Source organism: Mya arenaria, chromosome 6, assembly GCF_026914265.1.
Source record: "Mya arenaria isolate MELC-2E11 chromosome 6, ASM2691426v1".
Classification (NCBI taxonomy): domain Eukaryota; kingdom Metazoa; phylum Mollusca; class Bivalvia; order Myida; family Myidae; genus Mya; species Mya arenaria.
The window spans coordinates 46,932,138-46,949,261 of NC_069127.1; the positions used below are offsets into that span (position 1 = coordinate 46,932,138).

At 35.8% G+C, this 17,124-nt stretch overlaps 1 protein-coding gene across 1 annotated transcript in view; it reads left to right on the forward strand.

Annotated features, from left to right (window-relative positions):
• LOC128238691 (GATOR complex protein MIOS-B-like) overlaps positions 1–16,034 on the forward strand; it is a 41,008-nt gene extending 24,974 nt beyond the window's left edge. The window contains 8 exon segments of the mRNA XM_052954846.1: positions 6,958–7,026; positions 7,567–7,639; positions 9,726–9,867; positions 10,107–10,148; positions 10,406–10,452; positions 10,455–10,567; positions 10,884–10,992; positions 15,207–16,034. Of these exon segments, the coding sequence (XP_052810806.1) occupies positions 6,958–7,026; positions 7,567–7,639; positions 9,726–9,867; positions 10,107–10,148; positions 10,406–10,452; positions 10,455–10,567; positions 10,884–10,992; positions 15,207–15,394 (783 nt within the window). The 3' untranslated portion in view covers positions 15,395–16,034.
• The last annotated feature ends 1,090 nt before the right edge of the window (positions 16,035–17,124 follow it).

A 17,124-nucleotide genomic window follows, 5' to 3' on the forward strand; every position in this document is an offset into this window, starting at 1 on the left:
GCCCATTATTTGTTTTTTTGCTGTCAATTTTTTTCCAGACATTAACTTGCAAACTACTTGATGGAATTTATTAAAACTTCATACAATGGTAAAGCACGATGAGAGGAAGTGCAGTGCACAAGAACCATAACTCTATTTCAGCTATTGCAGTGTAAAGGAACCGCGATTCTGTTTCAGCTAATTACAGAGTTACTGCCCTTTGTTACTTTTTCTTGTCCGGAGCATAACTTGAAAACTCTTGGATGGAATTTAATAAAACTTCATACAGTGATACATCATAATAAGAGGGAGTGCAGTGTACAGGAACCGAAATTCTATTTCAGCTAATTACAGAGTTACTACCCTTTGTTACTTTTTCTTGTCCGGAGCTTAAATTGAAAACTATTGGATGGAATTTAATAAAACTTCATACAGTGATACATCATAATTAGAGGGAGTGCAGCGTACAGGAACCGAAATTCTATTTCAGCTAATTACAGAGTTACTACCCTTTGTTACTTTTTTCTTGTCCGGAGCATAACTTGAAAACTACCTGATGGAATGTAATAAAACTTTATACAATGGTACAGGACAATGAGAAGGAGCTCAGTGTTCATGAATCACTTCACTATTTTAGCAAATTACAGAGTAATTGCCTTTTTCTGTGTGTTTTTTTGTCAAACTTTTGTCCGGACAGTAACTTGAAAACGACTAAATGGAATAGCATAAAACTTCTTACAATGATAAATCATAATGAGAGGCGGCATTCGGGGGTATTAATCACCTTCAGTGATAGCTCTAGTTTCAATTGAAATGGAAAGTGATGCGAATCCGTTCGGTCTCCTACAATAAAATCTTCAATTATATTTAAAATGTCATCCGTATATATGAAGTAGACCACAACACTGCTGCCATTTTAGTTTATGAATGTAAAGTTCTAGGCATGATATGTGAAACATCAATAACGTCAGCATACGGGTCAGATTCATCGACATCTAAGTGGTCCAAAGTAAAAAAAAATAATGGAGCCCTGTTCTTGCATTTAGGTCACCCAAAACTAAAAGGTGTGTATTTGGCATGATAGTGTAGTTAAGTAATGTATTTTCATGTAGTTCGACACCTTTATAGTCCAACCCCGCGTAAAATGGTGATTGTTCTGGTGGTTAGTATGTAAAACATAATATGATGTCATCATTCGTATCCGTCATCGATTTGTCTATTTTTTTTAAAAGCATTTTTAGTACTGTGAAAAGACAGTCACCGTGTATTTTTGACACACTACTTTATGTATAGATTTGTAATATATAACTGTTCCTGATATTCATCGAAATGGAATGTCACCAGCGTCAAAGGCTGTCTGCCATCTTTAGGTTCACCAATTGGTCTGACCTGCTTTGTATCATCATTTATCCATTTATCCCTAGGGCTGGCCACGTTTAGGACATGATCTATGACCTTTTTAAAAAAAAAAAAAGATCCAATTGTTATCGGCTCACTGATGGGCATGCTAAATGTATGCATATTGGCCTTTGAGTTTTCAAGCTGGAGTTCTTCAATACACTTTTCTAAATCTTCAAATTTTGACATGTTCTCACTTTAACCGCATGTAATTCATCAACGTCTTGCTGCAGGGTCTCTGTACAATCTTTATGTATACACGCTGGAGTGCACATGTGCAATATGTTTTTCTAAATCTTCAAATTTTAAAATGCACTCACTTAAATTCCTATGTGAATCGTCAACGTCATGCTGTAAAGTCTCTGTAAATCTTTAACACTATTAATCTCGCCTTTGGTACTCAACCATCCAACCTATTTCAATAACCAAGTTAGGTAACTGTTGTTTTTTTGCATATAATGCAAATAATGACGGTTTGTTATTTGACTTGGAAGTTTTGGTTAAGGATTTTAACCACATTTAAGTCAATATCTCATCAAATGATCATCTATTTGCATTGAAACTTAATACAAGGGCTCCCTACCATCCAATTTCATTTGGTAATTAATCAAGGAAGATAACTCTATCTTTATAATATAAATTTTGCCCCTTTCTTATTTGACTTAGAAATACTGGTTAAGGTTTTGCTTGTAAGCACATACACGTCAGTATCTCTGCAACAACTTCATGTATTGCTGTTTTGCATTTATATACAATTAAGCATGATAACTCGAGTTTGCCCCCATTATAAGCTCGACTATTCGAAGAATGAGTCGCGTCGGCGTCCACTAAAGGTTTTAGAGCAACTTGGCATTTTCACTTATAACGCTAATATTCCTCAATTATTGCCGACCATCATATAATTAGGTTCCATTATACCATTTCATCCAAACTACACATTATTGACCCTGATTGACTTAGGAACGTAAGTCGTAGGGCATATTGTGTCCGGTTTAAGTTTTAGGGCAAGTTTGGATTTTAACTAGTTACTTCTATACCCTTCATTCAATTGACTTAATACTTGACACAGTTGTTAACGGCAATCACACAGTTAGGTTACATAACTCCATATCATCCTAAATACATACTATGACCAACAATTTTCGGTGTGGGCCGATTTTGACCAATTTCAGTAACTAAATTCAAAATTTGATTCAAATGTTGTTCATTGTTGTTTTTTCAATTTCGGTCCAAAATGGCTGTCAGAAAAAAAAAAAAATTGTTATACACAAACAGTGTTATCCATACCACATCCCCAAATACTAGGGGACATCCTTGAGGGCGATAACCTCTGTGTTTATTGACTTTTGTTATTTAATCAAAGGGATGTCAAATTCTGTCTTTTTCTCATGTAAATAATTGCCACACTTTTGCTACGAAGAGTCATAATCCTTATATTAGTATTACAGTTGTCATTGTTAATCCGCGAAAGCCATAAAATTTTGAATAAATTAACCTAGTCGAGCCCTAATTCTATAGGATATCAGCAGCGACATGCTTGATTAACTGCAGAGACTGACCGCTGTGGTACCGCTTACGTTGTTTTAAGAAAATATTTTAAAAGTCCTGATTGTCAATAGAGATATACCTTTTTATTAAAGATTGTCAGTTAAATGCTGATAAATCACAATACTGTTACAGTGGCGTTCCTTGTAAGATAAGAATCTCATTTAAAATTAATTGTATGAATTGCAATCTAAATCGGCTATGATGGCTCTAAAGCACCGCTTACGAAGTGCCGCATCGCGAAAAATTAATATCAGAATACACATCGCGAAAATGTTTGACATAATTCTTCGGACATTTCTATAATTGGAATTTGGTACTGGCCTGTTTGTTTGTTTGTTGTTTTTGTTGGGGGGGGGGGGGGGAGGGGGTCTGGGTCTGTCATTTCAAACTTTTTAAAGCTGTGATTATGGCATTTGATTGACTTAAAAAGAAATGGTTAAAGTTTTGGTGCAACTTAGGGTTTTAACTCAGATCTCTTATTCAATGGCCTTCATATGAAACTTGACATAGAGGCCAGCACACAATTAGGTACATGTAACATTACTCCTTATTTACCCTAAATACAAATTATGGCCCTTGATTGCCTTTTTTTATTGCTTTTGATGGTCATGTTTATATATTTTAACAAGGTTTTCATAAAGTGAAACTTGATAATTAGAATGACGTAGTCGTTGTTCGTGCAGGCTGGTAGGAGGGCAGCGTCAATCTCATCTATGAGGTTGAATAATTTTTAATTAGATTTGACTCATAGTGACCGAACTTGGTATGTAAGAAAATAATATAGAGAGTTTTCATGGGATTGTGTTTAGGGTCCTGAGAGTCATGTTCAAGGTAAAGGTCAATGTTACTAAAAATAGAAAAATGATTATTACTGAATAACTTAAGTTAGGTTGACATATTGTGACCAAACGTGGTATATATGTTACGGATTGGTGTTGTTACGAATGTTGGTGTTCATACCAACTGGGGAACCGAAACTCAAATTCATTTTTCAATTTTCATTAAGAGGTACCAGGTTATGTCTCTCAATCCGAAACAGGTCCAGAAGACAAAACTGTAAGATAACCAGAAAAACTTCTTTTAAATTATTAGAAAGGTCACAATAGGTCGCAATTTGTGATGAATAAATCATACAATAAAATAACAAATTTGATTAAAAGCAACACATGAATAGCAAGATACAATTTTAAACATAGCAAATTATAACAAAATTAATTATCGTAACTAGAATAAATATAAATGATTTTTAGCTCCACTGGCCGAAGACCATGGAGCTTATGTCGTCACAGATTGTCCGTCGTGAGTGCGTGCGTGCGTGCGTGCATGCGTGCGTGCGTAAACTTTTACTTTAAACGACATCTCCTCTGAAACTGATAAGCGGATTTTGACAAAACTTCACAGGAATGTTCCTTTGGTGGTCCTTTACCAAAATTGCTCAAATGGTTCCGGTCCATTGCACAATATGGCCGCCAGAGCTAAAAATAGCAAAATCTTTAAACGACATCTCCTCTGAAACGGTTCGGCAGATTTTGATGAAACTTGACAGTAATGTTCCTTGGGTGGTCCTTTATTAAAATTGCTCAAATGGTTCTGGTCCATGGCACAATATGGCCGCCACAGCTAAAAATAGCAAAATCTTTAAACGACATCTCCTCTGAAACGGATAGGCAGATTTTGATGAAACTTGACAGAATTGTTCCTTGGGTGGTCCTTAACCAAAATTGCTCAAATGGTTCCGGTCCGCTGCACAACATGGCTGCCAGGGCAAAAAAATAGAAAAACCTTTAAAGAACATCTTCTCAGAAACCGATGATCAGATTTTGATGAAACTTAACAGAAATGTTCCTTGGATGGTCCTTTATCAAATTTGCTTCAATGGTTTTGGTCCACTGCACAAGATGGCCCCCAGAGGTAAAAATAGAAAAACCTTTAAACGACTTCTCCTCAGAAACCGATGATCGTATTGCAATGAAACTTGACAGAAATGTTACTTGGGTAGTCCTTAACCAAAATAGCCCAAACAGTTCTGGTCCACTGCACAACATGGCAGCCAGAGCTAAGAATAGAAAAAAAAACGTTAAACTACATCTTCTCAGAAACCGATGATCAGATTTTGATGAAACTTTACATAAATGTTCCTTGGGTGGTCATTAACCAAAATTTGTTAAATGGTTCCAGTCCACTGCACACCATGGCTGCCAGAGCTAAAAAATAAAAAAAACTTTATACGACTTGTCGTCGAAACCGATGACCTTTTTTCGATAAAACTTGACAGAAATGTTTGTTTGGTGCTTCTTTACTCAAATTGCCCAAATCATTTCGGTCCACTGCACAACATGGCAGCCAGAGCATTAAAGTAAAAAAAAAAATTAAATAACTTCTCCTCAAAAATTGATGATTGTATTTCTATGAAACTTGACGAAAATGTTAGTTAGGTGGTCTTTGCTTGAACCTTTTGGCCAGTGGAGCACAGGCACTGATGTGCCTCTTGTTGTTTCTAAAACACATCAATACAGTTGAGGAATGCATACAATTATACTAGTTCAAGAAACATGAAAGCAAACAGAAATTCAAATAAAATACTAAACATGTTGATAAAATAATTCTTTTAACCTACTTCAATATACAACTCAGTACATTTTCATAAGAAAGACTTAAAACAATTTATGAAAAAGAATCTAAATAAAATAATAAATTATACTCCTAGAATAATAAATTGTACTTTTACCTGTAAGATAACCAGAAAAACTTCTGGGTTGTGCGCACGAGAGTGGTCATTTATACTTCAGCCCGTGTGGGTGTAAATTACTATCGGAGCGCAGATCTTACAGGTAACCTTCTTTCGACCTTACCAAAAATGGTTGGACGATGGATAAAAGTTGCTTAGCAGGATAAAAGATTTTGTTCTAGAACTTTTCATGTGGGCAGAGACTATTAACCTTGTACTAGATACTACTATTTGTTGAATACGTTGTGTGTTATGAATATATTTACGGCATTATTTATGAATAGATTGGGAAATAGAATACAATGTTGCATTCTAAGATATTCTTGTACGGAAAGATCCTAACTTTTCAGCAGTCTTACAAATTTGTCACTAAGCTAGGATCTTAGAGAGCTGTTCATGAAGAGTGTTAAATACTTATGTTATTATATTGGTTCTTTTGTTGTAGTTGCTTTTTCCATAATAATAATAAGTTGTTCATCAAATAATATTTAAGCTTGAATAAAATTTTGCAATATATGATCTTTCTGATTGAATTTAAATTTCATTTATTTGAATTTAAAAAAAAAAAAAATCTTATATCTTAAATTTTATGTCTTTTTTAATTAAATTTTATATCTTTTTTAATTTTATTTTATTTAATTTAATTTATTTTAATTTATTTTATTTTATTTTATTTTATTTTATTTTAATTTAATGTTTATTCAATTTATTTAATTATAATGAAAGTTTTGAAAATTAGTTATATTGTTTTGAAACTTAACTTGGTATTATATAGGAAGAGTAAGTGGTGACCTTTCGTAAGAATGTGTTTAAGGCTCCTAGGGTCAAGGTCACTGTTTCAAAAAATAAATAATCCTTTGGTACGGAATAACGTTAGTTGGAGTTGACATATTGTGACCAAACTTAGGCTTGTAGGAAGAGTTAGTGGAGGATGTCCATGGGATTGCATTTGGAGCCCTTCAAGGGTCAAGGTCAAGGTCACTGTCACTAAAAAAACGAGAAAAAAACACAGTTGAAACTTAATCTGACTTTTTTTATTGCTTTTGACAGGCACATATCAAGTGTAGTCATTTCTAAGACAAAGCGGCGTATAGTCGATGGATCTTGTTTTTTACTGGTTAAGGTTTTGCATATAATCTAATTTTACAGTGATCCATACATGTGTCCCCAAAAACTATCCTTAGACTAAAAAGTAACAGAATGGTCGAGCGCGCTGTCTCTGTGACAGCTTTTGTTATTTATTGAACATAATGTCTCGATTGACACATTTTACACAGTTTTCAACAATTCACATTCATTTTCAGAGGGACGAAAATGCAATGGCAGTTAAAGACAGGGTGGCATTTGCCTGCATGTACCTTAACGACTCAAAGGTATGAACTGGTAGCCTGCATTAGTTATTGGTAGACATTACTTGGTCAGTGGTTCAAAGCATCACCTTTTTTTGAACGATTTCTTTGGAATGACATGATATATAGTCATTTGACTTCCTATGCACAGAAGTCATGGTTTGTAGATGATCCCAAAGCACGATGTTATGGTGACCATGCGTTCCCGACAAGCAGCAGATCTTATTTGCGTAATTCTAGTTTGTTTTGTAACAGATAATTACATTCCTCAAAATTGAATATTTGTGATCACAACATACCTGTATGATCTACAAAAAAATCCAGTGAACTGCAAACACCAACCTAGACAAAAAATACTTATTTAATGTATCTGGTCTAAACCTTATTCATTGTAGTTTTTCATACATTAATCTTTACAATTCTATGTATTCCATCCTAAGGTTCTGATTTTATATCAATTAGAATAAAACATAAGTGTTAGTATCTTATTTTTTATCGTTTTTTTTTTTTCAATCTTTATTTATCTTCCAATGTTTGGAAATACACCATGTGTTTGTGTTTCAGTTGAATGTGTACCTGAAGGAGCTATGTCACTATTTGAGGCAGGCCGGCGATCTAGACGGGGTGCTGCTCACAGGTAACACATGTCTCAAGGCCAGGTTTTATTGCTTCCGTTTTTTATGTCAAGTGCAGACATCCCTTTCATGTATAATACTTATTCATTGACCATTTGTCTGTGACATTGTTCAACAATTTGTTTTGAACACTAGTAAGCCATAACTACCACTTAGTTTAGCAACCAAACATTTTCACATGTTCAAACCTTTTGTTAGTGTGTGGTGTGTTTTTCAAAGGTATGGAGTGCTTCTTGAATAGCATGTTAAAACTGTACAGTATGTTGATATTGCTATTTGTACACAATGATGATATTGATACTTGTACATCATGTTGGAACTTGTGCAGTATGTTGATATTAATACTTGACCAGTATGATGATACTGATACTTGACCAGTATGTTGATACTGATACTTGACCAGTATGTTGATACCGATACTTGACCATTATGTGGATACTGGGAGTAGGATGGTCCCTGGTTGATATTAATACTTGACCAGTATGTTGATATTAATACTTGACCAGTTTGTTGATATTAATACTTGACCAGTTTGTTGATATTTATACTTGACCAGTTTGTTGATATTAATACTTGACCAGTTTGTTGATATTAATACTTGACCAGTTTGTAGATATTAATACTTGACCAGTATGTTGATATTAATACTTGACCAGTTTGTTGATATTAATACTTGACCAGTTTGTTGATATTAATACTTGACCAGTATGTTGATATTAATACTTGACCAGTTTGTTGATATTAATACTTGACCAGTTTGTTGATATGAATACTTGACCAGTTTGTAGATATTAATACTTGACCAGTTTGTTGATATTAATACTTGACCAGTTTGTTGATATTAATACTTGACCAGTTTGCTGATATTAATACTTGACCAGTTTGTTGATATTAATACTTGACCAGTTTGTTGATATTAATACTTGACCAGTTTGTTGATATTAATACTTGACCAGTTTGTTGATATTAATACTTGACCAGTTTGCTGATATTAATACTTGACCAGTTTGTTGATATTAATACTTGACCAGTATGTTGATATTAATGCTTGACCAGTTTGTTGATATTAATACTTGACCAGTTTGTTGATATTAATACTTGACCTGAGTTTGTTGATATTAATACTTGACCAGTATGTTGATATTAATGCTTGACCAGTTTGTTGATATTAATACTTGACCAGTTTGTTGATATTAATACTTGACCAGTTTGTTTATATTGATACTAGACCATTACGTATATATTGATACTAGACCATTATGTATATATTGATACTAGACCATTAAGTATATATTGATACTAGACCATTATGTATATATTGATAGTAGACCATTACGTATATATTGATACTAGACCATTACGTATATATTGATACTAGACCATTATGTATATATTGATACTAGACCATTACGTATATATTGATACTAGACCATTATGTATATATTGATACTAGACCATTATGTATATATTGATACTAGACCATTATGTATATATTGATACTAGACCATTACGTATATATTGATACTAGACCATTATGTATATATTGATACTAGACCATTATGTATATATTGATACTAGACCATTATGTATATATTGATACTAGACCATTATGTATATATTGATACTAGACCATTATGTATATATTGATACTAGACCATTACGTATATATTGATACTAGACCATTATATATTATATTGATACTAGACCATTATGTATATATTGATACTAGACCATTATGTATATAATGATACTAGACCATTATGTATATTTGATACATGTCCCGTATGTTGATATTTATGCATATTTGTACATGTACAGTATTTTGTTATTGTTTGCTGTATAGTATGTTTATATTGCTAGTTGTACACTATGCTGATATTGATACTTCTTTAATATAACACAATCAGTATAACTCATAGCCTGATAATGATATTCAGATGGGATGCCGTATACATGTTGCTAGAGGCATAACGCATGTGTCTCAAGGCCTATACTTCTTTATTAATAAATGAGCTGCCCTATTTCCAAACAAATCCCAGACCAATGTTGGCATCTGGTCGTGGTTATATTCTTGTACTGTATGCTCAGGTCTGACTGGCCCCGATGGACTAGAGCTGCTGGGACGGTATGTGGATGTGACGTCAGACATACAGACAGCCGCTCTTGCTGTCATCTATAGCTCACCTAGCGAACTCACTCGGGATGAATGTGTATTAACATGGATTGATAGGTGAATACTTTTACAGTGTTGATTTTCTTGAAGACCCTTTATTTTGCCATAACATGATATGCAGACCTTTGTTATAATTAAATAGAACATAGTTAAAAAGAAGATAATCTATGCTTTTTTGAAAACGTATGGTGAAGTAAACATTTACAACATTTGCAATTATAATTTAGTTTTCACATCATATATTGTAGATTAAAACTTTCTAAGACAATCAAGTTGGACTTGATTTACAATTTCAGCTACAGGGACCTACTTAACAGATGGAAACTGTGGCATCAGAGGTAAACATTAAAATAAATATGGTTTCAACCCATGTGAGAACCGTACAGCTTCCATTAAAATGCGCAGATATATTATAATGAAAGTTCGGGCAAGTTTAGAAATACTGACATAGGAAACCACAAAATTTGAAAATTTTAATATAATTCAATGCCATATATTCTTAGTTAATAAGACATTCATTGATCAAATTTTGGTCAGCTTTGAAATACCAAACATTATGTTTGACATACTTTAATGCATGATTTCTCCACCCCAGGGCCAAGTTTGACATTATCCGGCATGCAGTGGACAAGAGCCGGTGCCTGGACAGGCGTTTGTGAGCTGTAACTACTGTGGGAAGTCTATCGCATGTAACATGACCCTGGCGTCCCGGCCCCGAGCATCACACTATAACCCCCCGCCCAACAATAGGCCTAAGGTCACTGATGTTCATTTTATATGGTCTTGTAACCCCATTACAACTTATTTCTATCATTGTTCCATTAATTTCCCATGGTATGTTTGTACCAATTTGATGAATGTATCACATTAATGTTACTTTATTCCAGAGCTGAAATATTGATATCTGAATACAATTGTTTTAATAGGCCTGCTCACTTACAAGTTGATTGTTGTACCAACTGAGTTGATTTGACTACTTACAATCTTTTTATTCATTTATGTTGATCCAATATTGTGACAGAATTGAAATTAGTTTGATTTGAAAGTGGTTAATAAAGGTTGTATAATTTCAGAGCACAATATGTCCAGGATGCCGGAAGCCTCTGCCACGATGTGCTCTGTGCCTGACAAACTTGGGCACTTTAGCAGGGTCCAATCTGTACATGCAGAAGGATAAAACTGGTAAATCTTAAAGATCATTCTTCAAAATGTTTAAACAGTCAGTCTCCCTTCTAGTAGTATTGTTTTCTTTCTGATGGAATAGTCTGCATTATGGTTGAACAGTTTCTGTTCTGCTGAATCAGACTTCATTTGGTTGTCAAGTCTCCCAAATAGTTGTATAGTCTCCTGCTCCCTATAGTCTAATTTCTGGTTGTATAGTCTAATATCTGGTTGAAAAGTCTCCCGTATGGTTGTATAGAGTCCCATCTGGTTGTAAAGTCTTCCATCTGGTTGTATAGTCTCCCTGGTTGTATAGTCTCCATCTGGTTGTAAAGTCTTCCATCTGGTTGTATAGTCTCCCATCTGGTTGTAAAATCTCCCATATGGTTGTATAGTCTTCCATCTGGTTGTAAAGTCTTCCATCTAGTGTAAAGTCTCCAGTATGGTTGTATAGTCTTCCTTCTAGTTGTATAGTCTCCCATCTGGTTGTAAAGTCTTCCATCTGGTTGTAAAGTCTCCCGTAAGGTTGTATAGTATTCCGTCTGGTTGTCTAGTCTCCCATCTGGTTGTATAGTCTCCAATCTAGTTGATAGTTCCCTCTGGTTGTTAGTCTCCCTCTGGTTGTATAGTTCCCTCTGGTTGTATAGTCTCTCCTAGTTGTATTCTCCCATCTAGTTGTATAGTCTCCCATCTGGTTGTATAGTCTCCCATCTGGTTGTATAGTCTCCCATCTGTTGTATAGTCTCCTATCTAGTTGTATTTCCCATTCTGGTTGTATAGTCTCCCATCTGGTTGTATAGTCTCCCATCTGGTTGTATAGTCTCCTATCTAGTTGTATAGTTTCCCTCTGGTTGTATAGTCTCCCATCTGGTTGTATAGTCTCCCATCTGTTGTATAGTTCCCTCTGGTATAGTTCCCATCTGGTTGTATAGTCTCCATCTGGTTGTATAGTTCCCATCTGTTGTATAGTTTCCCTTCTGGTTGTATAGTCCCCATCTGGTTGTATAGTCTCCCATCTGGTTGTAAGTCTTCCATCTGGTTGTATAGTTCCATCTGGTTGTATAGTTTCCCTTCTGGTTTAACATACTCCCGTCTGGATGTATAGTCTCCCACCTGGTTGAATAATCTCCCATCTAGTTGTATAGTTTCCCTTCTGGTTTAACATACTCCCGTCTGGATGTATAGTCTCCCACCTGGTTGAATAATCTCCCATCTGGTTGTAGAGTCTCCCATCTAGTTGTATAGTTTCCCATCTGGTTGTATAGTTTCCTATCTGGTTGAATAGTCTCCCATCTGGTTGTATAGTCTCCCATCTAGTTGTATAGTTTCCCATCTGGTTGTATAGTTTCTTATCTGGTTGTATAGTCTCCCTTCTGGTTGTATAGTCTCCCATCTGGTTGTATAGTCTCCCATCTGGTTTTATAGTTTCCCATCTGGTTGTATAGTTTTCCTTCTGGTTGTATAGTCTCCCATCTGGATGTATAGTCTCCCATCTGGTTGTATAGTCTCCCATCTGGTTGTATAGTCTCCCTCTAGTTGTATAGTTTCCATCTGGTTATATAGTTCCCCATCTGGTTGTATAGTTTCCCTTATGGTTGTATAGTCTCCCATCTGTTGTATAGTCCTCTTCTGGTTGTATAGTCTCCCATCTGGTTGTATAGTCTCCCATCTGGTTGTAAAGTCTTCCATCTGGTTGTATAGTCTCCCATCTGGTTGTAAAGTCTCCCATCTGGTTAAAGTCTCCCGATGGTTGTATAGTCTTCCATCTGGTTGTAAAGTCTTCCATCTGGTTTTAAAGTCTCCCATATGGTTATATAGTCTTCCATCTGGTTGTCTTGTCTCACTTCTGGTCAAACAGTCTCCCATCTGGCTGCAAAGTCACCTTTTCCTTATACAGTGGTTCTTTATTATCCCTTTTTGTTGAACAGTCTTGGCAATTGCTACTTGTTGTATAATATCTCGTTTGGTTACATAATCTCTCTAGTTATCTCCCACATGATTGTATAGTCTCCCATTTGGTTGTATTGTGTCCCACATGGTTGTATGTTCTCCCATATAGTTGTATAGTCTTCTACATTATTGTTTAGTCTCCCACATGGTTGTATAGTCTCCCATATGGTTGTATAGTCTCCCACATGGTTGTATAGTCTCCCATATAGTTATATAGTCGCCACATGGTTTTATAGTCTCCAACATGGTTGTATAGTATAGTCTCCCACATGGTTGTATAGTCTGTATAGTCTCCACATGGTTGTATGTTCTCCCATATAGTTGTATAGTCTTCTACATGGTTGTTTAGTCCCCCACATGGTTGTATTGTCTCCCACATGGTTTGTATGTTCTCCCATATAGTTGTATAGTCTTCTACACTATTGTAGTCACACTATTGTATAGTCTCCCACATGGTTGTATAGTCTCCCACATGGTTGTATAGTCGCCAACATGGTTGTATAGTCTTCCATATACAGGACTGTTAAGACCAAACTTGACAGTATGTGAACTTCTTGTTCACTATCAGTTCACCATCAGTGCACTTTGTAGTGCACTAGGGTAAGACAAGGGTAAGACCAGGGAAAGACTAAATGTAGACAAGGGGCTGACCAGATAAGGCTTCTTCAGTCTATAATAAAAGCTATCTTTATAGTGAAACTTAGAATGATGGGTGTAGTTTAAACAGATGTTTTAATGTTAATTTATACAGAATACTTATAATCCATTTGGACCTTTCATGTTACTGATATAGATTTATTGAAATAAAAAACTGATGTTGTTTTATAAAAAAAAGGGAATTGTCAAACAAAGATATTTAAATGTTTTTTTTTTGTTTTCTTTATTAATATGCATTGCATTATTTTGATATTAATTGATAGGTATAATGATATAACTTCGGCTCTGGGTCAAAGGGTTTCATTTTCAAACACTTATTGAATATAACGATGAAATGAATTCATTAGCCTTTATTTTAACTATAACAGTAAGTTTCAAAAGGAGATAATTACAAGTTGTTCGTTATTGAAAATAGTTAATCATCAAGGTTCATACCTTATTGTTCCAAGCTCAAACTGTCAAACAAATTGTTGTGCCATTGTTGATTCATTCAAAGGTTATATAAACCAAGATTTTCTTCCATCTATTCTAAAACTTTCAATTATATGTTTATTTTTGTTTAACAAATGTATTATGATTGAAGATGACAGCCTAACAGCAATCATTATCAAATAAGTATACCATTAATTGCCCCCCCCCCCCCCCCCCCCCCCCCCCCCCCCCCCCCCCCCCCCCCCCCCCCCCCCCCCCCCCCCCCCCCCCCCCCGTAGTACACAATTCTGTGTATTGATCTCTATCTTTTTTGCCTCCGGCTGTCTTTTAAATCTCAGATCTGTCAGTGTTTGACTTACCATCTATACAGGAAAGTTACAGCCAATTGCAATATCATCTAGTATTTATAAACTTTTTGATGAAGTTATAATGCAATGCATATATGAAAAATCTGTTTCTGAACAAATACCCTGAGCTTCTATTTTTAAATCTAATTAAGGCGAGGTATTTTTTCAACACTGCATGTTTTATCACAAGTTAAACAATGATCTGCTAGAGGAAATGATCTGATCAGTAAAATTAAATCAATATAGTAAGGCCAATCTGAGTGGAGCAGGAAAATCAATACTGGCTTATCTAATAAACTACAGACTACATTAGTTTATCCATAGTGCACAAAATGTTCACATCTAGTGCACTACTAGTGAACAAGAGTGTAAAGTTTGGTCTTAACAGTACTGTAGTTGTATAGTCTCCCACATGGTTGTATAGTCTCCCATATGGTTGTATAGTCTCCCACATGGTTGTATTGTCTCCCAAATGGTTGTATAGTCGCCAACATGGTTGAATGGTCTCCCATATAGTTGTATAATCTCCCACATGGTTGTATAGTCTCCCACATGGTTGTATGGTCTCCCACATGGTTGTATAGTCTCCCATATGTTTGTATAGTCTCCCACATTTCTATTTGAATTGTTTCTATCATCAATGATTCAGAAGTGGGTTTTTTAATTTCTTTTCATAATTAATTAAGTTTTAAGATTGATTCCATTACAGAAAACAAATCCAGCTGTTATTAGCCTGGCCCCAATTTCTCAAAACGTCTTTAAGGTAAAGTATAAAACCCCTAAAAGAAGTAGATATTATGCAAAATATTGAAAAAGGAAGATAGTGAGCTTAGCATTTTTGTGTTTCAGAGTACGAGGGCAAGCTGACATCATTTGACAGTTGGTTTACATGGTGTCAGACGTGTCGACACGGCGGACACTCTAAACACATAACAGACTGGTTCCGTGAGCATGCGGAGTGTCCAGTGACTGGTTGTCTGTGTCACTGTATGACACTAGATCCCAATAGTCAACTCCAGGTGGATTGTGCAGCTTAGTCACTATTGTTCTACTGAAATAGCAATTTGGATTTCAAACGGGACGAGAAAGAAGAGCAGGGTAGCTTCATAAGGCTGGCTATGGCTTATCCATATACAAAACAATTCAAGCATACCGCACTGAATACTGGGATCGTATGACACGTGGACTACGAGTTGCCCTGTAGGCTACTGTAACCTTGTCACATTCCGTCATAGAGACACAAGGAACTTGCACCGTTTCCCTGTTATTAAAGCAGCTTGATACCAGCATATTGTGTAGAAACAAATAAATCATGTGTATGTGATAATTATTAATTTAATTACATATTGTCTTTTTACAACCATGTGACCTGATACTATGTATTGTGCCAATATACATGTATTACATAAATTGCATGAAAGACTTTTTACCCATGATGGTTTATTTATTATTTTATTGTAATAGATCATCACATTGAACTTCTGTGTTGATATCACTAATGCACCTTTATTCTAGGTCACAATGCACATCAAACACCTACGTTGTTTGCGAATATATCACCTGTACTTTGATCAAATGAATACGAATGAAGAGATAGCTCTTGTGTAATCAGATAAAGTGTTGAATAAGGAAATCAAGTTCAAATTTTGATATATTGAAGTAAATATGTAAGATTAATGTATTTTTGGTTGTTTTTAAACAAACCATTTAAACTTGTAAGATGACTCTGATGTAATCTTAACAAGCTTCATAATCTTGGGAAAATCTTATGAACTGGGAAAAAGACAAATCTAAAATGGTTTGTGTCTTAATTATTACCACTGTTCAAATACGAAACTTAAACTCTTTAGAAGTCTGTATTTAAGTCACAGTTTAAATTGAATCGTGAACACTAGCAGATGAAAATAAAACTCTGTTATATAATAAAATGAATGTGGTTGTTTAAGGATTCATTACACCTTGTTGGTTCATGCAGGGTTGCATGTAATATAGCAGCAAGGTATTTGAACCTGTACCCAGCTCCAGTCGTGTCGGGTATTTGAACCTGTACCCAGCTCCATTCGTTTCGGGTATTTGAACCTGTACCCAGCTCCAGCTGTGTCGGGTATTTGAACCTGTACCCAGCTCCAGTCATTTCGGGTATATGAACCTGTACCCAGCTCCAGTCGGGTCTGGTATATGAACCTGTACCCAGCTCCAGTCGTGTTGGGTATTTGAACCTGTACCCAGCTCCAGTCGTGTCGGGTATTTGAACCTGTACCCAGCTCCAGTCGTGTCGGGTATTTGAACCTGTACCCAGCTCCAGTCGTGTCGGGTATTTGAACTTATACCCAGCTCCAGTCGTGTCGGGTATTTGAACCTGTACCCAGCTCCAGTCGTGTCGAGTATTTGAACCTGTACCCAGCTCCAGTCATGTCGGGTATTTTAACCTGTACCCAGCTCCAGTCGTGTCGGGTATTTGAACCTGTACCCAGCTCTTGCTGTGGCGGGTATTTGAACCTATAACCAACTCCAGTTGTGTCGGGTATTTGAACCTGTACCCAGTTCAATCCGTGTCAGGTATTTGAACCTATACCAAGCTCCAACCGTGTCGGGTATTTGAACCTGTACCCAGCTCCAGTTGTGTCTGGTATTTGAACATGTACCCAGCTCCAGCAGTATCGGGTATTTGAACCTGTACCCCGTCCCAGCTCCAGCCGTGTCTGGTATTTGAACCTTCACCCAGCTGCAGCCTTGTCGGGTATATGAACCTGTACCCAGCTCCAGT